The 25,877-nt window shown below is 45.0% G+C and overlaps 1 protein-coding gene and 1 long non-coding RNA gene across 7 annotated transcripts in view; one reads left to right on the top strand and one right to left on the bottom strand.

The window, feature by feature from the left end:
• LOC133274927 (uncharacterized) overlaps nucleotides 1–25,877 on the bottom strand; it is a 133,373-nt gene that overhangs the window by 57,999 nt on the left and 49,497 nt on the right. The gene's annotated exons all lie outside the window — the stretch shown is intronic.
• The window catches only part of FYCO1 (FYVE and coiled-coil domain autophagy adaptor 1), a 38,837-nt gene continuing 17,303 nt past the window's right edge, over nucleotides 4,344–25,877 (top strand). For 2 of the 6 annotated variants that reach the window (XM_061464509.1, XM_061464510.1), the window contains exons 1-7: nucleotides 13,521–14,019; nucleotides 15,509–15,615; nucleotides 16,707–16,832; nucleotides 18,975–19,081; nucleotides 19,944–20,087; nucleotides 20,848–20,941; nucleotides 21,423–24,053. In XM_061464509.1, the coding sequence (XP_061320493.1) occupies nucleotides 13,965–14,019; nucleotides 15,509–15,615; nucleotides 16,707–16,832; nucleotides 18,975–19,081; nucleotides 19,944–20,087; nucleotides 20,848–20,941; nucleotides 21,423–24,053 (3,264 nt within the window). In that variant the 5' untranslated portion in view covers nucleotides 13,521–13,964. Of the gene's footprint in view, nucleotides 4,477–13,520; nucleotides 14,020–15,508; nucleotides 15,616–16,706; nucleotides 16,833–18,974; nucleotides 19,082–19,943; nucleotides 20,088–20,847; nucleotides 20,942–21,422; nucleotides 24,054–25,877 lie in introns of those variants that run through there. The other 4 variants (XM_061464507.1, XM_061464508.1, XM_061464512.1 and 1 more) reach the window with 4 other exon arrangements.

The raw sequence follows: 25,877 nt of genomic DNA, 5'->3' as shown, positions 1-25,877 counted from the left end.
TGACAACCCCCAAGACCAAGGACTGCATAACTCCTCTGTGTCTCTGTTCCAACGCTTAACAACTCTCATGGTGGAATTTTTTCCTTCTACATGAACAAAATCTCCTTTGCTGCAACCTGGTGATGTTGTCTTTTCCTTGCCTTCTCTATGTCCTTGCTGGCTGCTCCCAAACATTTTTGTCCTGCTTCTGGCTGGTAATGGCTTCCAGGAGGATTTGCTCCACCATCCTCCAAGGGCACAGGAATGAGACTGACCAGTTTCCAGGATTGCCCTTCTTGCCTTTTCTGAAAATGAGCATGAGTTTTGCCTTTTTCAAATCACCATGGACTTCCCCTCGTCACCATGGCCTTTAGAGGCAATAGATAGCATGCTGCAGTGGTACTGGGCAATGCCCTCAGAAACTATCACATGCATCCTGTCCAGTGCAGACAACTATATATCCAGTCTACTTAAGTTGTTCCGAAGCCATTCTCCCCTGTGTGGGCTGTATCCCTCTCTCCAAACTCTGCTACTAGGCACAGAAACCTGTAAGGCACTTGCAGCTACAGCCATCAGCAACAAGAAACACATTGGTGTGACTTCCACCTTTGTTTACACATATATGTTATTAAATATCTATATTGCTAAAGCCATAGGATGTGTCCCATGCAGATCTAGGGATGGGCAGCCTTTGCATCTCTTTCTCTCCAGGACCCCCAGATGCTTGGAAAATACAGACTGCTCCAGATAAAACATAATGCTCAGGAGACCTTGAATCTTTAATTTCACTCCATCAATCAAATATTATGTGGTCTGAGCAAATGCAGAACTGAGAGAAAGAAGCCTGTGAAGTGAAAAAGGAGAAATCAATTGGGTTTGGAAACCACAGTCTATCTGGGGGCTGGGAGTGGTGTCAGACTGAGTGGTCGGAGTACTACAACTGTTGTACAGTGCCAGGGTGGCACCTCTAACCCTAGTTGCAAGTTCCAGTTAAATGCACATGCTCTCGCTGCTCTGATTAAGTCCATACTAAATTCCACCCAGTGGGAATGGGAGGACAACGGCTTCTCTCACAAGCAGTTTAGCTGGATTGAGCCCTTCTCCCTAGCTCTCTTTACAGCTGGTCAACACAAAGCTGAGCATCACTGCCACAGCCTGTCAGAGCTCCAACCTTCCGTGCAGCCATGGGAGCTTGTACCAGTAGGGAAGATTCTCACTGGTAAGGGTCAAGGCACCAAATTCACCCTTTCCACTGCTAATGCAAACTGACTTACATAAAATAAGCAAACTTAAAATCCACACATTTCAGAAAGCATGCTGTTCGTACTAAAATAAATGATAACTTTGCTTCTGATCATAATCAGAGCAACAGTCAGACTCGTAAGTGGGTGCAATGAATTGGGCAAAGCACAGCATGCACCGCTTATTGCCAGAAGGATTGTCACTGGGAGTCAGGATATCTCCATCTGTAACTCAGTAGTTTGAAAATACCACCAGTGTTATTAAAATCGTAAATAAAATTCTATTGTATCTTCTCCTTATGGTTACTACTCAGCAGTTTCAAATGCTCTTGCTCATCCAGTGTTTAAATAGGAAGGGCTTGTGTTAAACGGAGAGTTTTACTGATAAATGAAGGGAAGTTAAAAGAACATACATGTATCTTCAGTTTTACATCAAAAGAACGGTGTAATATGGCAGATCCTGACTGGAGTGAAGCAAAGAACTGAGAATGGCAAAGGGAAGTGCAGGGAGTGGAGTACTCTCTCCATAGACAGGAACGGCTGATACCAAATTTAAGATAACTCTGTTTCTTTCATTCTTCTAAATAATGCTGCCTTCTGAGGTCAAGTTCTCTTTCTTGGTGGTGAAAACCTTCCAGCCCTCTGAACCAGCTCTTAACTTCCTAAACCTCAGTATTCTCTTTATACATATGCCATACATCTCAGTGTATATAAAAGACAGCTCATTTAAACTGCACGGTCCAGAGTCTGTGCCCTGGTTCTCCCATATCATTGCTGCTCCAGTTGAACCAGCATCAAACCAGCTCTACCTGCTTTGTCCACACAAGAGTGAAATTCAGCCAGTTCTGAGCAGTGGTAGCTCCTAAACCTGCTGTGCCCTGGTGGAAGTCAGTCTCAGAAGCTGACAGCTTCCAAAAATCAAAAACCTTGACCCTCTTGTTGCTAAGAAATGAGAAGATGTAAGGAATTCTAAGTAAGTTTTGGTCAGGTACGGGCATAACTGGAAACAGAACGTTCTTCTCAGAAGAAATTGTCTGTATAAACAGGCAAGAATACAATAATTAATGTCAATTATTAAATATTTCAGACAGTAGCTTGTCACTACATGATTAAAAAGAGGAACACTCTATTGTACTTGATTAATGTTGAGTGAGAAGTAAAACTGCACATAGACTTTATGCAAAGTTGCAAAAAAAAAGGCCATTGCAGTGAGATGATGTGGGGTTTCATTTATCATTATTTGCAACTGATGACCCTGAGGTTACTTTAGGAAGACACCCAGTTGTCTGCTGATCACTGGTAGACATTTGTTTTCATCAGATGCTCTTGGTCGTGTAGTCCATGATGCCGTAAAGAACACAAACAGAAGTCAGCCTGAAGGTTGCTTCTGAACTATGCGAGACATCCCATCATGCTTCACAAGTCATGTACTCACAACAACCTCAGCCCTATTGATACACGGATAGACTCCACAGCGCGTTAAAGTTGTAAAGTAGGTATGTTTTATTCAGCGCTGAGGCGCATGGGGGATCGCTCCTCCAAAGGCATGCGCACCTTTCCTTTGTTATTCAGTTTGCTTATATTACATATAATGATTATATAAACACGATTGTTTCACACCTAATATATATGCAAAATCTATTCCCGTCTAGTATTATAATTAGATTTTCTGGTATCGTCCCATTGATGCGCTTGCACAGTGCCTCCTGGTGGTGGTTGTTACGGGGTCGTGAGGATGAAGGCCTGCAGTTCCTCTTCATCACCGTGAGTAACCTCTTGTTTTCACGCAGACTCAATGGGGTTTTGGCTCCCATCCAAACTTCAGGTTTGGTACAAGCAGGTTTTATGTATCTTAAAGCAAAAACTTGTCAAGTTTGTAAATTTTGTTACTCTGGCTATCTTTTGTTCCTTTTCTTTCTAAAGATACTATTTGAACAAGAATGTCTTCAATATTAAGCTATGAATCTTATCTACTACAATTCTGCCTAGCAGCTGTTAACTCCTACAATTCTGCTTCGCCATTCTAGCAACTTTAACTCCTACAGTTCTGCTTCACCAAGCACAATGACTGCTTAAGCAAGCAGGCCCAATGTTAACCCTTTATTCCCAGGTAGCACTATAACCTGCACTTCTGAGGGCATCAGAATGCTTTTGAGCTATGCAAAACCATGGGGAAGATTAATCACCAAAACTTATGGTCCCTTAGTCATCCTGAAGCTGAGGATATAGAAATGAGGATGATGGTGACATGCCAGTGACTACATACTATATGTATTTCCTCAGGAGTGTTGAAAATACGATGCTTTGACCTTATGGCTGCCTTAAGCTGAAGATTATGACGTTAACATAGTCACAAGCATTGTGACCAGAATTGATGACAAACTGGTCACGAGTTTTATTTAAAACCATTTATTTACCAAAGCAACGTGCAAAAAAAAAAAAACCCACAGAAACTGAGTTTTCAAGTACGCTTCAAGTTGCAATCCAGCATAGCCTATTTCAGCTGCGGTGAAATAAATACCTTTGAAGTACCACATGTGTTACAGAAGGGTTAAGATTTGCATAGTGGAAATACTTTGCTTGTAGGAGCTGGTGTGGGAGTGTTAAGGAACTCCATGCACCACATACCCCCCGCACCCCACCTTAGGAAGGGGGCCTCTTCCAGTTTCACACCTGCTTCCTCACAGTTCCTTCCCATCTGTAGCCTTTACTAATCCCTACCTACGCCTTTCAGCTGTGGGAAGAGGCTTTTCCTTTCGTCAACCAGGGCAGCAAGGGCAAAATCTGTGCCTTGGATTTGCCGAGCCTGACTTCCACATCCGCTTGCATTGTCCGTGCAAAGAGCTTGAGGAACTGCTGCACAAAACCCAACATAACCCAGAACAAACAAAAACCCGACAACGAATCCATGCTGAACCGTGCTGAGAGCAGGTCCGTACTGCATTAAAAAGTGCTTGGGGGTCCCAGCAACACAGCCCCCTTCAAAGTAACCCCCAGACCCTGCAGCTGTGCGGAAAAGCGACTATTTCCCCCACAGAGACATTTAAAACCCCTCCGTTTCCACCACGGGGCCTTCCCCCGGCCTCCCCGCTGAGGCGGCCGGGCCGGGCCGGGCCGGGCGGGCAGCGCACACCGCCCGCGGGGTGGGGAGGCACGGCCAGCGGCCTCACGGGAGTTGTAGGCGGCGGGGAGCGGCGCCGGAGCCGGAGCTTCACCCCCAGGGCCTCCTCTCCGCGACATGGCGGCGGCCGCGCAGGTACCGTGCGACAGCCCCCGCACAGCCCGCTGAGGGAGGGAGGGAAGGAAGGAAGGAGGGAAGTAACTTCGGTGGCTTCCACTTGTTGCCTCTCGGAGCTCGGCTCCGAGGGGAGGAGCTCCGGTGGGACGGATGGAGGGGGGCAGAGAGCTGAGCTGCGGGCCCTCAGCGCCGTGGGGGGGGGGTGTCGGCCACCTCTGCCCGCCGTGCGGGGACCGGCTCCGAGCGCAGCGGCCCCGGGGGTGGCCCGTGTCCGGCCAGGCGCTGGCTGTCCCTAAGGGGGTGGCAGCCAGCCCCCAGGCCCCGTCATCTCAGGGGTCGTTGTTTGTACGTGGTGAGCGGTGGCTTTAGGCCGACATAAACACTGTTCTGTCCCCTGGCATCCACCCCACTTCGCGCAGCGGCGGGAGCAGTCACTTGGGGCCCTGCTAGAAACTAAACGCCGGCCCGTGTCCGTGCTCTCACCCGCTATAAAGTGCTGACAGGGAAATATTTGCTGCAGCCCTAATCCCGCTCGCCCTTGTGTCGGCAAATCGCCGGCGGACAGACGGACAGGGAGAGTTCTGCTGGCACAGACGGGCCGGGTCTGCCTCTAGAGCAGATGCTGGGGTTGCAGCCAGCCCTCTTGCGTTGATCCCGGTAATCCAGAGCCAGCAAGGAAGGAGGGGGGGAAGCGAGGCTTTAGTGACATGGTCATCTGCTGCCTTTGTGCTCTGGGCTCTCCTCGGGCGGAGGTAAGTCGGGCTGTGGCGGGGCTGTGCCATGTGTTGGACGCTGGTGGATCTGTTGCTGCCGGTTTCGGAGCTCAGGGTCCCGGTGTTTATGTTCCCCGGGTCATTGCAGCCAGCCTCCTGCTGGTTTTGGCCTGTGCAAAGGTTTCCTTGGCCTGTGGAGGTGGCCTCTCACTTGAAACCCAGTTACTTTTCAAGTGTAAACAGGGAGGAGTAGCAGTGCTGAAGAGTGAAAGTGGGTGTTTGCTTTTATCCAGCTCTGGCTTCACACACCCATGGAAGCAAGCTGGAATTAAACTTCCAGCGTAAAACACAGACTCTGTTTGCTGGCCTCATGGTGACGCGTTCTCTGTTACTGGCTCTGACGTGATGTTGCAGGCCACGCAGCAGAGGAGATAAACTGCCTTGCAGGACTGCGGGTTCTGGTTTCTGGATATTACTCTGTACAAGGCAACTTTCTGGAGTCTTCCAATGATCCTCATGGGAGTGCTTGAACTTAAAAAATGTTCCTGGTGTTCCAAACAGCGTTTCTGAATGTTCACATTTAGAAGAGAACGCTGCAGTTAGAAAGTTGTATCTGAGATATTATGGTGGAAAACAAGTGATGGTCGATTTTGCTCATGTTGCAGTATATATATATTTGACAGCATTTGTTGTGAACGCAGTTTCACGACTTCTTCTGACAAGCCAGTTAGTTTTGGAGCCTGATTTTCCTGTAGAAACTAGCCTTTTATGTACACCATCTGATAACAGTGAAAGAGTGTATTGTATTTGCAGGCACTCTTCTCCATTGCTGCATAAAAGGAAGACATCCTGGATCCCAGGGTCTTCTATGCCTTGGTTGGTATGGGATCAAGACATAAAGGAACAAATAGGGAAAGAAAGCTATTCAAAATGTGAAGAAAAATATGTGTAAGTACAGAAATGACCTGGTGGACTCCAGGAAAAGTAGTGCTGAGAACTGTTTTCGGTTTAGAGTGTTACTTGTTTTTCTTAGTTGATCCCGTTTAAAATGAACAATTGCCTATTTGTCAAATAAATGCCAAATCCTTCTGGTATTCCTTAGATGTTGTTGAGATGATTAAACCGGAGGGAACTGTAAGAGCCCTAAGTGTTTTTATTGTGACACATTCTTACTTATTGACATTCCTATGGTTTTATTTCTGTTTGGTTTTGCCAGTGCAAAGAGACTTTTTAGCAGCTCTTGTCTAATCTAGTTCATATTTTCTTGTAGGGTTTGTCCAGGGAGTGGTTGCTCTTTGTGTCCAAAAATCCTATAATAGTAGTAAGCTTGAATGCTTTGCCCAGATGTGTTCAGAAGAAGGCCTTACAGTTTGTAACACTGGCAGAAGGAGCAGAACCTTTTGCGTAGAGCATAGCTCTGGGAAGCTGTTGCTGCACAGGGCCTTGACTTGTACACCCTTCCCTTTGGATTAGTGTTTTTGTCCATCACAGTGTTCTGTGATTGTGGATGATAAAGTGATCTCAGTAGAGATACCTGTAAACAGTTAACCCCTGAGTGTTTCCACCATGACACTGAGTTTACAGCTCAGTGGTGACAGTCTCATACAGGTCTCTCTTCCAAAGGCTTTTAAATGGTTGGGATTTGTAATGGAAATTTCCCTTTTCCCCCAAAATGGTGACCTTCACAGGAGAAAAGAGGGAGAGAGAAAATACTCCGTACCTCCTGCTACAGAGGAAAGGAAACAGGGTGTTTTGCTGTTGGCTGGAGTAGCATTATTCACCCAGTGACCTGTCAGTGTGGGTTGTCTCAGCGCGTTTTTTGCTTAATGTGTTTGCCTCACCTCCTATTTGATTTATGTGCGTGTGCCCAAAACCTATAATTTCCAGTGTTGCTTGTTGCTAGTTCCCTGGGAACTACATATGGGCTAGGGAGCTACTACTGCTGTTGGCTGGATGGAGGACAGATGGAGTTCTACAGATGAGCCAGTCTCAACATCCACCTGCCAAACTTCCCAAAACCTTTAGTTGGAGGCAGCCTTTCGAAGTACTTCTGAAACCTCGGCTTGGAAGGTCAGTGTGGAACGGGAGATGCAGAGGTCACAAAATCATCCTGAGGAAAGCTCCCATTCAGCGTTAGGTTGCAGTGGTTGTTGCTTTAAACTATCCCAAAGGCCCGGAGGTGGCTGAGATGCTGTAGGCAGGCCGAGCTTGCTGAGGAAGTTAAACTTCAGAGACCAGCTTTGGAGACCTGAAAACCTCAAGATTTGTTGAAGACTCCAAGCTTGTATGATGAGCAAGTATCGTGGACCACCAATGCTCCTTCGCAGCTGGAAGACCTCTAGTGTTTCTGTTTCTGTAGGTGTCTGTGTGGTGCTCCTCAGAGTAGCATCTGATCATCAGGAGCCTGGCTTGAAAACATGTAAGAGATTTAAATAGTTGGGTGAGTTATGGAGAAGAAGAGCAGGTTTTATGGCAGGGTGTCTGTAAGTGTCTGTATTGTTCTCCTCAGAGTATCATTTCAGCAGCAGGAGCCTGGCTTGAAGAACGTGCAAGAGGTTAGAATAGCTGGGTGAGTTATGGAGAGGAAGAGAGCAGGTTTTATGGCAGGGCAGGTACATAGGGCCATGGGGAGAATGGCTTGGAAGAATGAGAATGCAAATGGGGAAAATAACTTTTAACTTTTGGATGAAATATATCTTTTAAACTAGCCATACAGGTGCTGAGGCAGCAGGGTACATTTTAGGGGAATGAAATAGGATGGGAGCAGCTGAGGAGAAGCAAGTCTCTGAGAGTTAGATGTTAGATGTTAATAGACACAGCCTAGCATTCCTGACGCACAGTGAAGTCTGTGGTGTCCTAAGGGAAGAGGGCAGAAGTGTTTGTTAAAAGCGATACGAGTGCAATTCCTGTTATCAGAAGAGCTTTCTTCTCCTTGTGAACTGACTGCTTCCTCAAACAGACAACTTCTTTAGTCATAAGACAGGGCTGAGACAGGCTTGACTTTGTGAGATACGTACAAGCTCATCCCTGTGGTGGTGGTGGCAGGAAGTGGTCATTTGAGTTCGCGTTGTTCAGCAGTTGTTGACGTGAGGAGTATCAGAAAAAGCACTGTATTTTTCCAGTCAGGAATTTGTGTTCCTGGTCTAACGCATCTGCCCTTAAGGCAGGTCTTGCAGTAGAGATCCAATTTGGGAAATGTGGCATTAAAAAATGTTGTTAGGGTTGTCAGCTTTCACCACTGAGAGTTAAATATTAACTTATCTCATGGAGCTGTTATCCTGCCACTTGTATACTTGGTTATGTTTTGAGCTTTTCCAAAGAACAGCTTGCAATTATAAGGAATAAAGGGGGAATGCAGGCCAGGTGTCCATAGAATAGAGAAGTTTGCACAAAGATTATACAAAACTTTTCCAGTTCTTTTGTGTCAGTCTCTCCTGTCAGGGGTTAAAGCAGGATTTTGTCTATGTCATTAGCTTGTATTCTTATGCTGTTAGATGCAATTATGGCTAAAGCACAAGGGCCTCCCTACAAAAGGTCTTTATTGTAGGGACCCCCTGACTATAAGCATGCTACTTTTTCTGCTAGGCATCTGCAAAATATGTGATTGGCTTTGTGCACTTTGTCTGGTTGCTCGGTTTTGCTGAGCTATACTCTGTGAATTTCTTTTTCTGGATGCATATTTTCTGCAGGATATGTGTTAGTACCGAATGTTAGATTAGATCTAAAGCAGAAGTTCTTCCCTGTGAGGGTTCTGAGGCGCTGGCACAGGGTGCCCAGAGAAGCTGTGGCTGCCCCATCCCTGGCAGTGTTCAAGGCCAGGTTGGACACAGGGACTTGGAGCAAGCTGGTCCGGTGTGGGGTGTCCCTGCCCGTGACAGGGGATTGGAACTGGATGAGCTTTAAGGTCCTTTCCAACCTGAACCAGTCTGGAATTCTATGAGTCTAGGTTTATATGCCTGAACACTTCAAAACAAGGTTTGTATCTGTGAGTGTGTGGAAATCCAGCATAGGTTTGCAGCATGGTCTTAGATTTGAAGTGCTAAAAGAAAGAAAAAATATTCCTCCAAAACATTAGTTTTGTTATTGAAATGTGAAGGTTTGTTGGTGTAGAAAATGAAGGGGGAAGGTTAACTCAGCAAGAAAATTTCACTTCTTGGAATGGAAACCTTGGTTGACATTCAGGCTGTGCCTGCCTTTTGTTTTTTAATGCTCCTATTTCACGTAGGCCAGTGTGTGTTTTTATCAGTCCCATATCTTTATATGCAGTGTTGAGCACAAAGGGTTGGGTTGCTCAGGAGAAGGATGTGTGTGTGCCTGACAGAAGAGTCGTGCTGTCTTTTTTGGAGTTCACCTCAGAGCCTTATTTCTAGCAAACAGTTCTTTAGCTTTATGGATGTGCAGCTTTGTGGTGCAAAAGGAGGAAAACTAACTCCACAGCTGTAGTAAATTCCACTGGTGCTCTGATATTTCCTGCAACAACAAAGTGCTTTTCCCCACATAGTTACTGGAATGAAATAATTTAACTGAACCAGTGGTGGTACAGTCCTGTGAGGTAGAGGTAGCTCTTTTTCCCCAGCTCCCACTTCATCTTTGCTGTGAGGTTTGCATTCAGTGTTCTTTGTCAATGTTTCTTTTAGCATTGTATGACCGAGTAGGTTGGTTTTGTCCACACGCTTTCCAGAAGTGTGCCTTGCAGTATCTGCTTTTATGGGACAAATCAAGATCCACATTACCCAAGAGAATAACACAGTTACAATTGTTGGGACTCATGGATGTAGGATTTGGCTGGTTACCCTCACTTTTCTGTTTTGTTTCAGAGTGTTAGAACAGGTATGGAATTGCAGGCACCAAATAAAGGTCTGGTGATAGTAGTGGGTGCCAAGTGGTGAGTTGTCCTTGTTTTGAGTGGCTAGACCAGAGTAGTTACGTCAATGTAAAGTATTTTTGTAAGCAGTAGACAGTTGTGGCCTTGGTTTCCAATGAATTTGCCTTGCAGATATGATTTGAATCATAGAATCACAGAATGGTTTGGGTTGGAAAGAACCTTAAGATCATCCAGTTCCAACCCCCTGCCACGGGCAGGGACACCTTCTGCTAGACCAGGTTGATCTAAGCCCCGTCCAGCCTGGCCTTGAACACTGCCAGTTTGAACCCATCACCCCTTGTCCTATCTCTACAGTCCCTGATGAAGAGTCCCTCTCCAGCATCCTTGTAGCCCCCTTCAGACACTGGAAGCTGCTCTGAGGTCTCCACGCAGCTTCTCTTCTCCAGGCTGAACAGCCCCAATGTTCTCAGCTGTCTTAGTATGAGAAGTGCTCCAGCTCCTGATCATCCCTTATTATTTGATTTTGAACTGAGCTATACCACGTCTGAAATGTGAGCTCTGCCCTTAGTATGCACTGCAAATGACTTGGATGGTGGGTGTATTCTCTGATACCAGGCTGTGACACAGGTCTCGCTGCAGCCTTTTTATCAATGAAGAGGAGCTCTGCTGATGGACTTCCTCCAGCTTCCCGTTGGGATTGCACATGGAGGAGTGTAGTATTTTGAACACCTCTACCTTGTCAAGGTTGGCCAGAATTAACCAATGAATTAAGCAGAATGTAGCTGCTGGAGATGCAAATATGCCTACAGAAACACAAAGAGAAATGTTATGAAATCAGATTAAAAGTGGGTCATTGCCACTGCTCCACTAACCAGTTTAATTACAGTCATTTTGCTTCTTGTTTTGGATGTGTCTCACTCCCCTTCAGGTCAGTCTTTTCCTGTAAGTGGGCTGTTTCCTATCTGCTTCTTAAATCTCCAGGATATCCTGCTCTGTAAAGAAGATTGACACCCCCACACCAGTACTTATGCCAGCAGGGAAGGGAGCAGCCACCTTCAGACACCAGCAGGCATGGCCCAAGAATGCAAGGAGGGACTGGTGACATGCCCTGTCTTGTTTCTCTGCCCTCTGGGTGCCAGGTCCTTCGTGTAACTGCACTGATGTCATTGCAGCTCTGCAGTTTTATGCCAGTTAATGCCCTCCCCCTTAGTCAAATGCTATTGCATAAGAGGGAGCGATGCATCATCTAAAAAGCTTTTGACCCACAGCTGGCCACTCGTGCCTGACACATGGATGGTGCTGTTTTCACCTAGCAAATATTTATAGGCCTACATAATAGGATAGGAAATGCTGGGGAGGAACAGGATTGTGCTCTAAAGAATCCTGGGCAAAGTGTTCCGTGGTCAGGAAGGACTAGATCAGGTGTTACAGAAGCTCTTCCTGTTTTGAAACCTCAGGAAACCAGTTAAGGCCCGTTGTCAGCTTTCTTTGCCATAGGAAGTGAGAGCTCTGAACCTTTCCATGAGATGGACTGTGCTTCCAAGGACCACATCTGGAAGGACCATGGAGAGGATAAGTACCTTTCTTCCCATATTGCAGACAAGGCAGGTAGAAAACATTCCAGCACATTAAGGTGTCCCTGCCCATGGCAGGGGGTTGGAACTAGATGATCTTTAAGGTTCTTTCCAACTCAAAGCACCCTGTGATTCCCTGATTCTCCATGTGCATTTGCCCAGGTCTAAAGATCCCTTTTACCTCCAGGAAGAGGAGGGAGGAACTAAAAGTTTCATGGGTGGGAGCTGATGCAAGGGAGGGGGAAGCTGTGAGATCCTGCTTCCTGTACTGAGGAAGGGGGTGACTGGGAGCAGACAGGAGCTCAGCTGTCAACTGCCTTCTTTTCCGGGATCTCTGTTCATGCCTGCAGTTGGCCTGTTCACTTTTCCTGGCATGCCTCTTGCATAGTCTTTGTGCCTCTGGGACCTTGCACTGGGGCTTGTTCCAGCCATTGAGAAGGACAGGCAGGATCCCCTGGTTTGTCCTTGCTCTTTTCTCCCGTTGTGTGTGGAAGAGCATTTTGTTTGGCCACGTGCTTTGGTTTTCCATTGCCCATATTTCAGTCTTCTCACTTAAGCTCCTTTCTGTAACAGTTGCTGAAGTGAACAGATACAGCTGATGTTAATGCACATGTTTAGACATGGAAACATTGACTTGCTGGGTTCCCTTCTTGCTTTTTTTCCCTGGCACCCAAACTCAGCAAGGAAGTGTGGTGCTTTATATGATCACTCAGTAGAATCAAGATAGGAATCCTGGGTAAGTAATATTGTTGCTTTAGGGTAAAAGTCTATGTTTGGCACGGCAAAGGGTTGTGCTGTGCTGGCCTCCTCTTCCTGAAACAACCCAGTTGGGGTGGGGATTTTGCAGGCCAAGGCCCTTCCTCAGACACCACATGGGCCATGAGACACTTGTGTTGTAACAACTGCCATCAAAATATGGAAATAGAAACTAGCAGGTAACAAAACACAGGTATTGAGAGAAGCATCACACTAGTAAGATTAATTACAGCCTTTTCTTTATACTTCCCATGTTTCTATCTCTATGGCTTTGTTAAGGTTTGCTTTGTTTCAAATGGAAAAGAATACAGGCTTACACCAGGATAATTTCCAAACAATACCTCGATACATAGGGCAGAAGGATTTGCGTTTTATTCATTCAAACACCTGCTTCAGCCGCGCCAATGTAGTTAGGGGAGTGAAAGAAAGGAGTAAGATGTAATAATTTGACCTAATTACGTGTGTACTTCAGAAGTTTGTAAGATTTTCATTACAGCTTAATTTCACTATTGTTGAGCTTGAATGATAGCAAAAGCACAGAAGTATAACAGCACGTTTTCTGAAAATTCAGTACTTTGTTTGCAAATTTGGCTGTACCATTGCAGGCAGAATGCCTGGTTTTGAGAACAAATGTTCCTAGGCTCGTATTTGAAAGTTTGGGTCGCCAGACGTGGTTGTTTTAGCAAAGTGTTTGAGGCTTTAGATTCATCTTAGTTCATTAAATTTAACGAAGGAGAGGTTTTCTACGAGTACTAGGTATAGAATAGAAACACAGAATGGTTTGAGTTGGAAAGGACCTTAAGATCATCCAGTTCCAACCCCCTTGCAATGGTGTAACTTGCTTGTCATTGTTCTAAGCAAGGGAAGTGGTGCAAGGTATATTTATCTAACCAGGGGTGCTGCTACAGAGCTTAAAATAGAGTGGTATCCTCTTACATGTGTTTGGAACAGCGGGTTCTGAGGAGGGGATGTTTCTCGTGCTAAAACCAGTGCTAACTGTTTTAAGTAGCTCTGATGAGTTAAAAATATGCATCAATGCCAGAGAATCAAACATACATCATTTTTTTGACTCCTTGGTCTCTGCCTAGTCTGTGTCTTGAAATAACCTCTCTGCAATGGAAAAGTTGTTGTACCGTTTTACTCTGCAGCCTGTGGGGAAGATCTGGCAGAGGGTTTGTGAGAGGAAAGTCCCTTGTCATCAGAACCGACATCAGGGTCACAAGGTGAATGGCATGAAATGCCAGCCTGTGTTGGGCTGTCAGACCGACTGTGTTGTAACTCCAGCAAGGGAAAATTGCTCTCTGAGGTTTGCTCAGGAGTTTTGAAGGATCTAACTGAAGAAATAACTGAAATGGAAACTCAAATCTAGACGGAAATAGGAAAGAGGTTCCTGGAAAAGGCTTGGCCTTGTGGGAATTCATTACTAACCAGGATCTAAAATGCCAAAGCACCTCTCTTCTGCTTCTTTGACACTATAAAGTCTTTTGTTTTCATTTTGACTTTTACAGAATTGCAGGTATCACAGAGAAGAATCATCTTCATTAGCCCAATGATCATCAAGGACATGAACTTTGCTGTTTTAACTTAAATGGATGAGAAGGTCAACAGCCCATAAGGGGAGCTCCTTTGGTGTTCAGCATGGCAGCAAGTGGTGGTGAAAGCCAGTTGCAGCGGATTATCAGGGACTTGCAAGGTACGGTGCCATGCTGGCAGCTTCATTCTGTAGGCTGGAATGCACCTCTGTGTTTGGAAACAGAAGGAGTTGTGTTTTCACTTGTGTAACTGTTGTGCGGCAGTTGTACCAACATCGTTCAAGGTGTGTGATGTGCTCAGTAGAGATGTGGCTGATGTTTCTTGTGAGAGATGTGCTATACCTTCTGCAGCTCCTTACATTCTTAAATCCTGCAAATTTAACCTTGCAAGATGAGAAGTAAGTTTTACAATTAAAAAAAAGAAGTGTCTTTGGGGTGTGTTGTGTGAGCTAGGACTTTGTTGGCTATGCTGTTACAAGACTTAATGTGACATAAAGGAGGAGGCCTGGTTTTTACACCCTCCCTTGGTGGGAAGCTGGTGAGGAGCTGTTGCTAATGTGGGAAGGATAAAAAACAAGAGGCCAAACCAATCTTGGAATAGAGACACAGAGGAAGAGTGCTGAGTACTGGATCTGCTGTTCTTGGAAAGTGCTTTCTGTGCACCTGATTTGTCCTCCGCTACCAGTAGCCAACTTAATTTTCCACAGCTCTTGTTGCAGGCAGGCAGAGATTCGTAACTGTTTTGCTTGCTCTGTCTCTGTCCTAACCAGCTGTCTATACCAAGATCCAGATATTTCTCCTTTTAATTTTGGTTAAATGTAAAGTGTGATATGCGCCAAAGCTGGGAATCTAGATCTTCCTTTAACATACTAAAAGAGATATGTGCCTGCTAACAGGAAGAGACTTTACTTCACAAAGGGGATCAAGTGGGACTGTGAGCTAAGGCTCACTCAGGCACCTGGAAGAATTAAAAAATCAAGTGGAAAGCAAGCTCAAAACCAGCAATTTCTGATGCTGAGAAGTGCACCCTTTGGGGGCCAGAGTGTCCAGGAAGATTACAGAGTTTGCTTTGACTTGGGGTTTCCTTACCCACTAAGGGTGTAGGTTTTAGGGAAGAGCAGTTGCTGTCTGCTTATTTTAATGTAAATTATTTTCCCCATTTGTGTTTGTAACCAGCACAAGCTGAACCTTCCTGAATAAAGCATGGAGAAGATAAATGTGCTGACTGTTCTCATGTTACTGATCCCCTCTAGCAGATGACATGCTTTGTCCTTTCTAATCAGAATCCTCTTTGTCCTGTGGCACTACCTTAATGTGCACATGAGGCAGCAAAAAGTTATTTCTCTTTCCTCTGTTGAAGAACCAGTTAGCAACTGTCTGTTACTCGTGTCAGAAGGAGGTTTTGCTCTTTTCAAGAAGAATTAGCCCGTGCCACAGATTGCTGTAACTTGAGCTGTAAGTTTTTTATAGGTCATCTTAAATTGCACACATAATCAGGAAGCTTTTTGCACTGTCCTTAAGACACTTTGACTGAAAGAAATTGCATACACATGTAATGTCTATGCAGAAAAGCCATTCATTTAGTCGTTTATGGATTCAGTGCTATATATCTATTGCAGTAGTTAACCGTTTTGGTGTCTTGTTTTCAAGATGCTGTGACTGAATTAAGCAAAGAATTTAAAGAAGGAGGGGAACCAATCACAGATGACAGTGTCAACTTGCAAAAATTCTCCTACAAGCTCGAGTACCTTCTACAGGTAAAAAGTGATGCTTGTCATTCATAATCCACTGTCAAAGTTAGGCCTTGCTTTCTCTTCTTGCCACTTCAGTATGTGGGATTCAACTCAAATAATCATAAATATCCGTTTGAGTCTCCCTCTTTTCAGTAAGAACTGAAGTATGTGCTACTCATTGTACATACTTCAAGTGACAGTAAATAAATGTGATCAAAAGGCAGTGCTGGCAGTTTGACTGAGGAATGCAAGGCATTTTTTAATTGATCTGAAAGATTTAAGCTTGAGTTTAAAGATATCTCCTGGTAAATTATCCTGGAAAAAAACAATGGTAATGAGATCTTGACAACATTTTAACACAAAATAAATACTAGTGAGGTGTTCACAGTGCAAATATAGTGCTGTGAGTAACTGACAGAATTTGTAGCAACTCACTTTGGAGATTCATTTTAATTGTATGGAAGGCTTAATACAAAAGGCTGATTATTCATTTGGCATGCTGCTCTTTGTCCATCCTCAGGATTTAAGTAAAAAGAGGACACTGCTAGGCAAACTGAAATCCAGTTTGCATATGTTCGTGTCCACACATAGTGCGTCCATGTCACTGATTGCGACAAAGACATGCTAATCTAGGCAAAGGGAGTTTTAATTGGGTTGCAGAGGCTTCAGCAGAAGCTCTTCAGCTTTCCTTTGGGATTTGGATGGTCCAAGCTACAGTCCATGCCCTCACTGCATTGCTGCTCTGAAGGTGATTTAGATAGACCAGGTTTTTCTGATACATACACGTGTGCTGTTGCCACACCTGATTCCAGGTCTCTCAGCAACTGATTGTCACTCTTAGACAGCTGCTGAATCTGCTGCAAATCTTTGTTTCAGCAGTTTTGAATGAATGTCTGTATTTTAACTACACCCAGAACATTATTATCTGTTAGTGTCTGTAAAGTAGCTTATGGATCTCCTGGATTCCATCAGTGTCTCTTTCCTTTGTGCATACATTGGCTAAAACAAAGAGGAGACACGAAAGCTTGTTGCTGGGAGAGGAAGAGAATTCCAAGTAGCTAAATATAACTATATTTGTATTTAAGTTTTGCTTATTGCATTTTCTCTTGCTTAAGTTTGACCAGAAAGAAAAGAACTCGTTGCTGGGGAACAGAAAAGACTACTGGGATTATTTCTGTGACTGTCTAGCAAAAGTCAAGGGAGCTAATGATGGAATCCGCTTTGTCAAGTCTATTACAGAAGTGAGTATATCAGTTCATCATCATAATATATGGCTTTACATTCTGCTGTGTCTTTGAGAGCAGTAGAAACCAGAAGAAAATGCACTGCTTTTAACATACAACAAAAAAAGTTGGGAATTTGTATTTTTAATTCTCATGTAAAGCAGCGTGAGCAGCAGGTCAAGGGAGGTGATCCTGCCCCTCTGCTCTGCTCTCCTGAGACCCCACCTGCAGCACTGTGTGCAGCTCTGGTGTCCCCAGCATAAGAAGGACATGGAGCTGTTGGAGCAAGTCCAGAGGAGGCCACAAGGATGCTCAGGGGCTGGAGCACCTCCCATACAAAGATAGGCTGAGAACATTGGGGCTGTTCAGCCTGGAGAAGAGAAGCTGCATGGAGACCTCAGAGCAGCTTCCAGTGTCTGAAGGGGGACTTCCAGTGTCTGTCCAGTGTACATCAGGGACTGTAGCGATAGGACAAGGGGTGATGGGTTCAAACTGAAACAGGGGAAGTTCAGGTTAGATCTAAGGCAGAAGTTCTTCCCTGTGAGGGTGCTGAGGTGCTGGCACAGGGTGCCCAGAGAAGCTGTGGCTGCCCCATCCCTGGCAGTGTTCCAGGCCAGGTTGGACAGAGCCTTGGAGCAACCTGGTCTGGTGTGAGGTGTCCCTGCCCATGGCAGGGAGTTGGAACTGGATCATCTTAAGGTCCTTTCCAACCCTTTCTATGATTCTATCAAAATACCTAGTTACTGTTTTTACTAAGGCACTAAATTATATAGGATCAAGTAATCCAATTCTTACTTTATTTTTAAGACCACTTATGCAAGTGATTGTCCTTGTTTGTCTCTGCTTCTGCCTTGCCTTTTCATAAACTTAGTGCCATTTTCTCTTTAAAAGAATGAAGTCAAGGGTAGAGCCTGCCATTCTTAGCATAGCTTACAGCAGGACTTGGCACTAAGTAAGAGGAAAGATTCACCATATTTCACATTTTTAAAGACTTTTTCAGCTAGTCAGTAGAGTTGAGGATGACTGGCTGATTCCTTTAGAACTCAAACCAAAAAGGTGTTGCTGCCTCTGCTCCACATTTATTTCCTTATTCCATTTATAAAGAACATTTTTGTATATAGTGTATCAGTGAGTTAAATGAGGAACCTGAGTCTGAGTTGAGCACAGAAGCCCAGTAGCAGCATGGAATACTGATGAAGAAGGAAGGAAAGTGTGGCCTTTGAGCCTTCTTTCACACTAACTGTTCAGTCAATATTCACAGTAACCTACTAACTTGTGCCTCAGCCCCTCTCATGTTGGATTCCATTTCTTGAGTCTTGAGTACGTTTGGTTTGTTAGTTGGATGAATGGTTTAGTCGGGAGCATTGCTGCCTGGTGAGAGATTCTTTCATCACTATCAGTTTCCATTCCTAAATTGATCAGTGACTTTGATGGCTAGAAGAAATAAAACACTGCTGTTTAGTGTTTCACTGTTTTGCAGGACAGCAAATAGCTCAGATGTAAAAAACAAACCAACGTCTCAATTCCCCAAGTCAAGAGCTGTAACAAAGTTAAATACTGAGTTTTGTGATGCCCTTTATGTTGATATAACAGCTGTCTTCATGGAAAGAGCCATTAATTTTGGTCATGCAGCTGCTCTTGGTCTGAAGTAAGAATTAGGTTTTTATTAACTTAATGGCTTAAGTATTAAGAAAGGGTGAATGGGTCTGTGGGGGTGTGTATTTGTGTATGTGTACATCTTTGTTCTATGACTAGAGCTGCTCTAAAGCTCTTCCAGCTGTGGCCAGACACATCCCAAGTAACCTAAGCAGACACTTCTGGCTTTGCTGGGCACATTGGGATTTTGCCTTGTGTTGGGAATCGTCCTTAGCGTAGTCTGTACTCATGTACTCAGTATATGAAATGAATCATTGGTCCTGTGATGTCTTTTACACTGTTAAAAAGTGGACATCAGCCAGCTGTAGGTGCACATTCATCATTCAAAAAGGGTTCCACCCAGTGACAGTATTGGGAGAAGGCGTCTCTCAGTTCTTACTGCTTCCTTTACAACTAGTGGCTTATTGTGAGTGGTTTTGAGTTGATACGTAGGCTGTTCTGGCCACGTCTCTACATCACAGATGATACTTAGGATTTTCTTTTCTTGTGGTTTCTCCCTTTCAGCTACGAACATCTCTTGGAAAAGGAAGAGCATTTCTTCGTTACTCCCTGGTGCACCAGAGGCTAGCAGACACCTTGCAGCAGTGTTTTATGAACACCAAGGTGACCAGGTGAATAGCGAAGTACCTTGTTCACTAATGGGTGTTTGCTCAGTGTGATCAGGCAGCATCATAAAGTAGCTATTGAAAGGAATTGAAACGCTTCCAAATGGTTGGCTTAGAGAGCTGGTAATAGGATAGGAAGGATAACAGACCTTTTGGCCTGGGTCACTGGTTCATACCTATTTTAGGCTGGTAAAGATTGAAAGTTGTTACAGCTAAATATCTGTCCTGATGCTTCTGTCTGTTTGTTTCAAAGGTGACATTTTTAGAAGCATTGAAGATCCTGGGCTTGATCTTCTGTGCTGGGCATCATAAAGGAGGATTAATTTGGATGTGTTGCTCAAAGCCCGAGAAAGCATTTAAGTGTATCTCTGGGTTGTCACATAGAAGAACAGCTTGCTCCTGGCCAAGGAACACCAAAGATAGTTTGTAGTTGGTTGGGGGGGGCATTGCTGTGGCTGTTAGAAAAAGCCATCTATTTACGCAGTGTATTTAACTCTGATTGCTGCATTCTTTGCCTCATTTGTGATGTTTCAAGTGTGTGCTTTAGGTATCTACTGTGTGATTACCCAGTGTATAGCAAATATTTTGTCTTGCTGGTGTTTTGGCCAAGCACTAGAACAAAAAATACCTTGTGCCGGGGCTCCTCTAAAGATATTTCTGTGGACTTCATTAAAACTGTTGAATTTCATTCATATCAAAGGGATGGGTTGTTTCAGTTTGTGTTAGTACAGTGTATCATAATTTTTCTGGGATGGAGTGAAAATGATGCTGTGGGGCTTTTTGCAAGTGAAGCTGCTGCTTCTTTTGTACTTATGAATGAGTTTTGTGACTATTGCTTACTTTATTTTTGTGTCTGTTTGTTTTCAAGTGACTGGTACTACGCAAGAAGTCCATTTCTCAATTCCAGGATGAGTTCTGACATTGTGGGTCATCTCTATGAGCTGACTGATGTTCAGTTTGACTTGGCATCAAGAGGCTATGATTTAGATGCTGCCTGGCCAGCATTTGCCAGGTATGATAGAACTACTTTGTCATTTAGTATTAACAGGGCCATAAAATGTAGCATAAAATTCTTCAGAGTCTGTTAAAGCTTCTGCTTTTGAAGGTAGGAATATTTGTGTTAGAGCAGTATACGCTTTCTCTATGTAATTAGTCTATGATCAAATTGGCCTTTATTTCTTTCAGTATCCTGTGTACCAGAGATCAGAGTTGGTGCTCTGTAATGGAGTACTTCCAATAAGAGCAGTTTAGGCCACCTCCCAAGCTATTCTCACCTTCAGAGGAACAAGAACAAATATTCTTAGCTCCTTCTGTTTTAAGAGCTGAGACATGCGGTGACTGAAAAGCCAAGCAGTGTGCTTCACTTGTAGCGATGGTAGAGATGACAGTATGTGGTCACTCACAGCCTGATCCTACTTCAAAGACGGGGAGAACTTTAGGCCTGATCCAGATCCATTTTCCAGTGGGTGTTTTCGAGGGCTGCATGCTGCCACCACCTGGCTGAGCCGCCACCAAGCAATTGCTTAGAGCAGAGCTGCATCGTGGTTCTCGTGGATGTGGGAAGTCATGGCTGCCAATCCCATAAGCTTTCTTGACATCCTTAGTTTGTTTTCCATCCACTTCAGTGGTTGTTTGCCCCATAACTGCAGGTGCTGTGATGTCTTTTGGTATATAGTAGTTCCAACTCCACAAATGTTACATGTGAGAGTAGGAAGACATGCATGTATGTGCTTAGACTTCTCTTATAGCATGTTTCTCTGTGTGATCAACAGGAGGACACTGTCCTCACTTGGATCTTCTGCATATTTATGGAAGCCCCCAAGTCGCAGTTCCAGCATGAGCAGTTTAGTGAGCAGTTATTTGCAGGTAAGCATATTACAAAGAAATGTTTATGTGACATATTAGATCCTTAATTAATGGCATCATTCCAGAGCGCTTGATAGCTTTATGGTGATTATGACTCATGTAATGGTAAACTACAAAAAAGTGTTCTTAGTTAAAAGTAAAGAGAATTGTCCAGTAGCTGATTCAACTGAACACGCAGACCTTGTATCTGCCTGCAGATAGAATCATCGAATGATCTAGGTCGGAAAAGACCTTTAAGATCAAGTCCAACCATTACCCCATGACTGCCAAGAACACCACTAAACCTTAGGGCCTCATCTACATGCTTTTTCGTTTATCTTTTGTGAAAACAAACCCTATTTCCTGGGAGTTGATATCTTATAACGCTGCGAGTGCAACATACAACATCACTGTGCATTAGAAACCTGAATTTGCTCTCATCTGAGCACACCATTTAAATGCATTCTTAAACTTTCTGCTTTTTCCCCTTCTGTTCCTTTAGGCCCAGGAGTTCCCCTCCAGCCCTGATGCAAATAACTCACTAAATGTTGAACACCTTGAGGGCTTTGAAGAGATGCGTGTAGAACTTGACCAGGCTGAGTTGAGGCAGAGGGAACTTCAAGATCGTATTCACCAGCTAGAAATGGAAAATCAGGAGCTCCAGGCAGCTGTCAGCCTTCAGAAGGAACAAGTACAGGTAGAAAAGGAGAAGAGCAATAACTACAATGAGGAGAACTCCCGGCTGACAAAGATGATCACAGAGTTACAGAAACAGTGTGAGGTCTCACACTCCACTCAGAGCACTGTTCATGACCTGCAGAAGTGCCTGCAGTCACTAGAGCTGAATGCAGTGGAGCAGCAGAAGGAATATTCAACAAAACTCGAGCAGCTCATGGCCAGCAAGGAAGACTATGCCTCAAAACTGCAGGTGTTGAATCAGGAGCTGGAGGCCTCTAAGGCTTTGGTTGCTATGAAGGATCATTGCATTGATGAGCTCAAAGCCAAGCTGAGTTCCACAGAACAGAAGAACATCAATCTCCTTGCAAAAGTTGATGCTGCCTTGGAGGAAAGGGGACAGCAAGCCACAGCCCACTGTGATTCTGCCCTACAGGTACATGCACTGTTAGAGAAGCTTCAGGAATCAGAAAAGGAAAAGGCAGGCATGCAAAGACTCAATAATGAGCAAGCGTCTCAGCTGAAAGCAATGAGGGAGGAGCTGCAGCTGAAAGAAGAGGCACAGAAGGAGCTGGAATCTAGATACAATCACCTCACTGCTGACTCCAAAGAAGAGGATGAAAAGCTGCTTGGGAGGCTGGAATCCATGGCAAAGGAAATGGAAGCACTTCAGAAGGCCCTAACCCTGAAAGAAAAGGAAGTGTCTGAGCTCCAGACCCAGGTAATGGGGTCGCTGGCTCAGGTGGGGTCACTGGAAAAAAGTCTTGAGGAAGCAAGGAAAGAAAAAGAGAAACTTGAGGAGGAATATGGTAGGAAGGAAGGAACACTGAAACAGGAAGCCCAGTCACAAGCAGAGCAACTTGAACTGCAGGAGGGTCGCTTAGCAAAGGTGAGTCAGTCTGTGTATAGCCTTGAGGAGCAAAACCGGAATCTCTTGTCTGAGAAGGAGCATCTCGGCCAGAAAGTCAAGGAGCTGGAGGAGCAGATGGAGCAGCAAAACTCTGCAGTGAGTGAAATGGGTGAGGAGGGCAGGAAGCTGAAAGCAGAGAATGTGGATTTGCAGCAGTCCAAGAAGAAGATGGAAGGGAAGCTGAAAAATCTGGAAGCTTCTAAAGCCTCCCTGGAAGCTGAGGTAGCCAGGCTGAGAGCCTCTGAGAAACAGCTTCAGAGTGAGATAGATGATGCCCTGGTGTCAGTTGATGAGAAAGAGAGGAGGCTCCGGAGTGAGAACAAACAGCTGGATGAAGACTTGCAGAATGCCAGGAGGCAAAGCCAAATCCTGGAGGAGAGATTAGAGGCTCTGCACTCAGACTATGAAGAACTAAAGCAAAGAGAAGAGACCATGAAGGAGTTTTACGCCTCACTTGAAGGACAGCTGAAGAGTGCCAAACAGCACAGTTTACAAATGGAAAAAAGCTTAGGCACTTTGGAAGAAAGCAAAGAGTGTCTCCAGACACAGCTCTCGGAGAAGGAACTAAAACTGCAAGACATGGAGAGCCAGTGTGAGCAGCTAAGAGCAGAAGCTGAAAGACATAGGAAGAAGTCAGAGGCTCTTGAGGTAGAAAAGCTCAGTGTTGAAAAGACATGCCTTCATCAGACAAAGCTTATAGAATCCCTCACATCAGAAAAGGAATCCGTGGAAGAACATCAGCTACAGCAGGCAGCTTCTCTGGAGAAGGAGGCAAAAGAGCTGACCTCCAGACTGGCCATGAGTGAAGAGCAGCTGGAGGTCAGCCGTGGTGAAGTGTCTAGACTGCAAGCAGAGGTCCTTGACCTGCGAGTCAAGCTTCAGCAGGCTGCTGATGAGAGAGAGCAGATGAGAGGTGAGCTGGCAGTCACAGAGGCTTCCTTGGGAGAGCAGAAGGCGCTTGTCCAGCAGCTTAAAGAGCGGAGTGAGTCACTCAACAGAAACCATGTGCAAGAACTGGTGCAATGTAAAGAAAGAGAAGAAGTGCTGAAAAAAGAGCATGAGACAGCAGCCCACCAAAAAGCTCAGCTAGAAATTGATTTGCTGAGCATGAAGGAAGAGCTATGCAAGGTTAAGCAGTGCCTGGAAGTTGCTAGAATAGAAAATGAAGAAAACAAAGATCTCCTCCACAGGACCAACACAGATATGGCTGAACTTGGTATTCAGATTTGTGCCTTGACCTCTGAAAAGGTGGATGCAGAAGAGCAGTTAGCCCAGGCTACAAAAAGCTTCAAAGAACTGGAAGAACAGGCAGCCAAGCAACAGGAGAAGCTGAAGCTTGATATCTCTAATCTCAGACAGGAGAACAAGAGCCTTCAAGAGAAATTAGAGGAGGCTCAAGTATGTGCCTCAGCTGTCCCAAGTCTGCAATTGCAGCTGGAGGCAGCAACGAAACGGGCACAGAGTTTCCAAGAGACCAGCCAAGAAGAGCTGTCTGCAATAAAATTTCAAATGAGCACTGAGATTCTAAATTGTCAGACAAAATTCAAGGTAAATGAATGTGATGGTTACAGCTGAGGGAGCTGTGCAGGATTTCCCCAGCTTTACCATCTGCTGCAGCAATAACTGCATGAAACCCTGAGGTTTGTGATTGTCAGGCTCTGAGACTAGCACACAGCTAGTCTTAACCTAGGAGTCTTAAAATGCCTCTACACTTCTTACCTAGGACTATTTGAGGTAAAATCACAGAATCATTAGGGTTGAAGTGACCTCTGGAGATCATCTGGTCCAACCTAAGTGGAGTGGGGCCAAGGCAGGGACACCCAGAGCAGGTCACACAGGAATGTGCCCAAACATGTTTGAATGTCTCCAGAAAGGGAGACTCCACAACCCCCCTGTGCAGCCTGTTCAGTGCTCTGACACCCTCAGTGTAAAGAAGTTCTTCCTCATGCTGAGGTGAGACTTGTTGTGTGTTAGTTTATGGCCATTGCTCTTCGTCCTGTCACTGGGCACCACTTGAAAGAGTCTGGCACCATCCTCCTGGCACTCTTCTAGTATTTTGGAGATGTGTAGTGTGGCCACCAGAGCACAGTGGAGAGGCCATGTAATATAGAAAAGCCCACCAGTAATGGAGAGAGAGTTGGCACTTTAGGCAGTGTATTCTGGAGCTGTTCCCTCTGGTCACAGCTTTGATTTCTTTCTCTTTTGGTAGGAACATTGCAAGACCTGTTCCCAACACCCACAGTGCTACTTCTCCTTAAAACTGATACTGACGAAAGCAAACTTAGACTGAGACCAGATACTTTTGCAGTTAATTCCCTCATGTAGTTTTGTGTTCAGCTGTTCAAAGCAGGAGCAGAGAAGATCAAAGTTTTGCTTCCAGAAAACATAAGTCAGGCCTGTGTATGTGAAACAGCACACCTAAAGGCTGAAGGTTTTATTGTGTTTGTGCTGCCGTGCTGAGATCATGGCTAAGAATGGCAGTCGATCAGAGGCGTATGCTGCTGGTGGTATCCAGAAATCCCACAAGTTTGACAAAACAGCACCCATTCACCTCTGTTTCATTTCCATGAAGGCTTCATAAACCTTTGTATGATTTGGGTTATCTCCCTCTTTTGAGCCAAAGCATTTTGAAAGTTGGGCCGCCTTTTTGTTGAGAGCTGTAATGGGAACAGTAAACCACAGCTAGTCTGCCACAACAGAGGGGAATTTCCTTGCATCCAGGAGTTGTGTTTCTCCTTAGCTGCCTTTCACAAGGCTGACAGTGGTGCTGTGTTTATCCCATACATGGCAGTAGGAGCACTCTTGATTTACAGCTAGGAATCTTGTAGAGGTTCCCATGCATAAGCGCCTCAGCTGAGAACATCCCATCTCAGGAGAGCACATCTAAACAGGAGGCCAGTGTCCACAGAGCAACAAGTGAAGGGGAAAGTGAAGGAACATGAAATAGGCCTTTGAAACACCTCTGGTGGCCAGGGAGGAGACGGCTGCCTGGAGAAAACTGGTCAGAGGGAGACAACTGCTCTGTGGCATCTGTGGCAGATACAAAAGGGAATTTATCTAGGGCTGTACTAACAGGAGCACTCCCAGGAGCCTGAGGGCAGTGATTATCTCTCTTTACTCAGTACTTACAAGGCCACATCTGAAATATTGTTTGCCCCTTCAAAACCATCAGTAACCTGCAGCTTGATCACCAGAAAGCCCTCAGGAGGATCAGTGCTGGAGCACTTGCTCTGTGCAGGAAGGCTGAGGAATGGGGCTTATTCAGCCTGGAGAAGACACAGCTTCATGGGGACCAAAGAGCAGCCCCCCAGCGCCTTCAGAGTTACTAAGAAGAAAGAGCTGGGCTTTTTACAGGGGTGCAAAGATGGGGCT

Source organism: Pezoporus flaviventris, unplaced genomic scaffold, assembly GCF_033815535.1.
Source record: "Pezoporus flaviventris isolate CSIRO_AGI_PZ_B2104156 unplaced genomic scaffold, CSIRO_AGI_Pfla_v1 ptg000037l, whole genome shotgun sequence".
NCBI classification, from domain to species: domain Eukaryota; kingdom Metazoa; phylum Chordata; class Aves; order Psittaciformes; family Psittacidae; genus Pezoporus; species Pezoporus flaviventris.
Note: the sequence above shows the minus strand (reverse complement) of the source record. Positions and strands in the feature narration are given on the sequence as shown.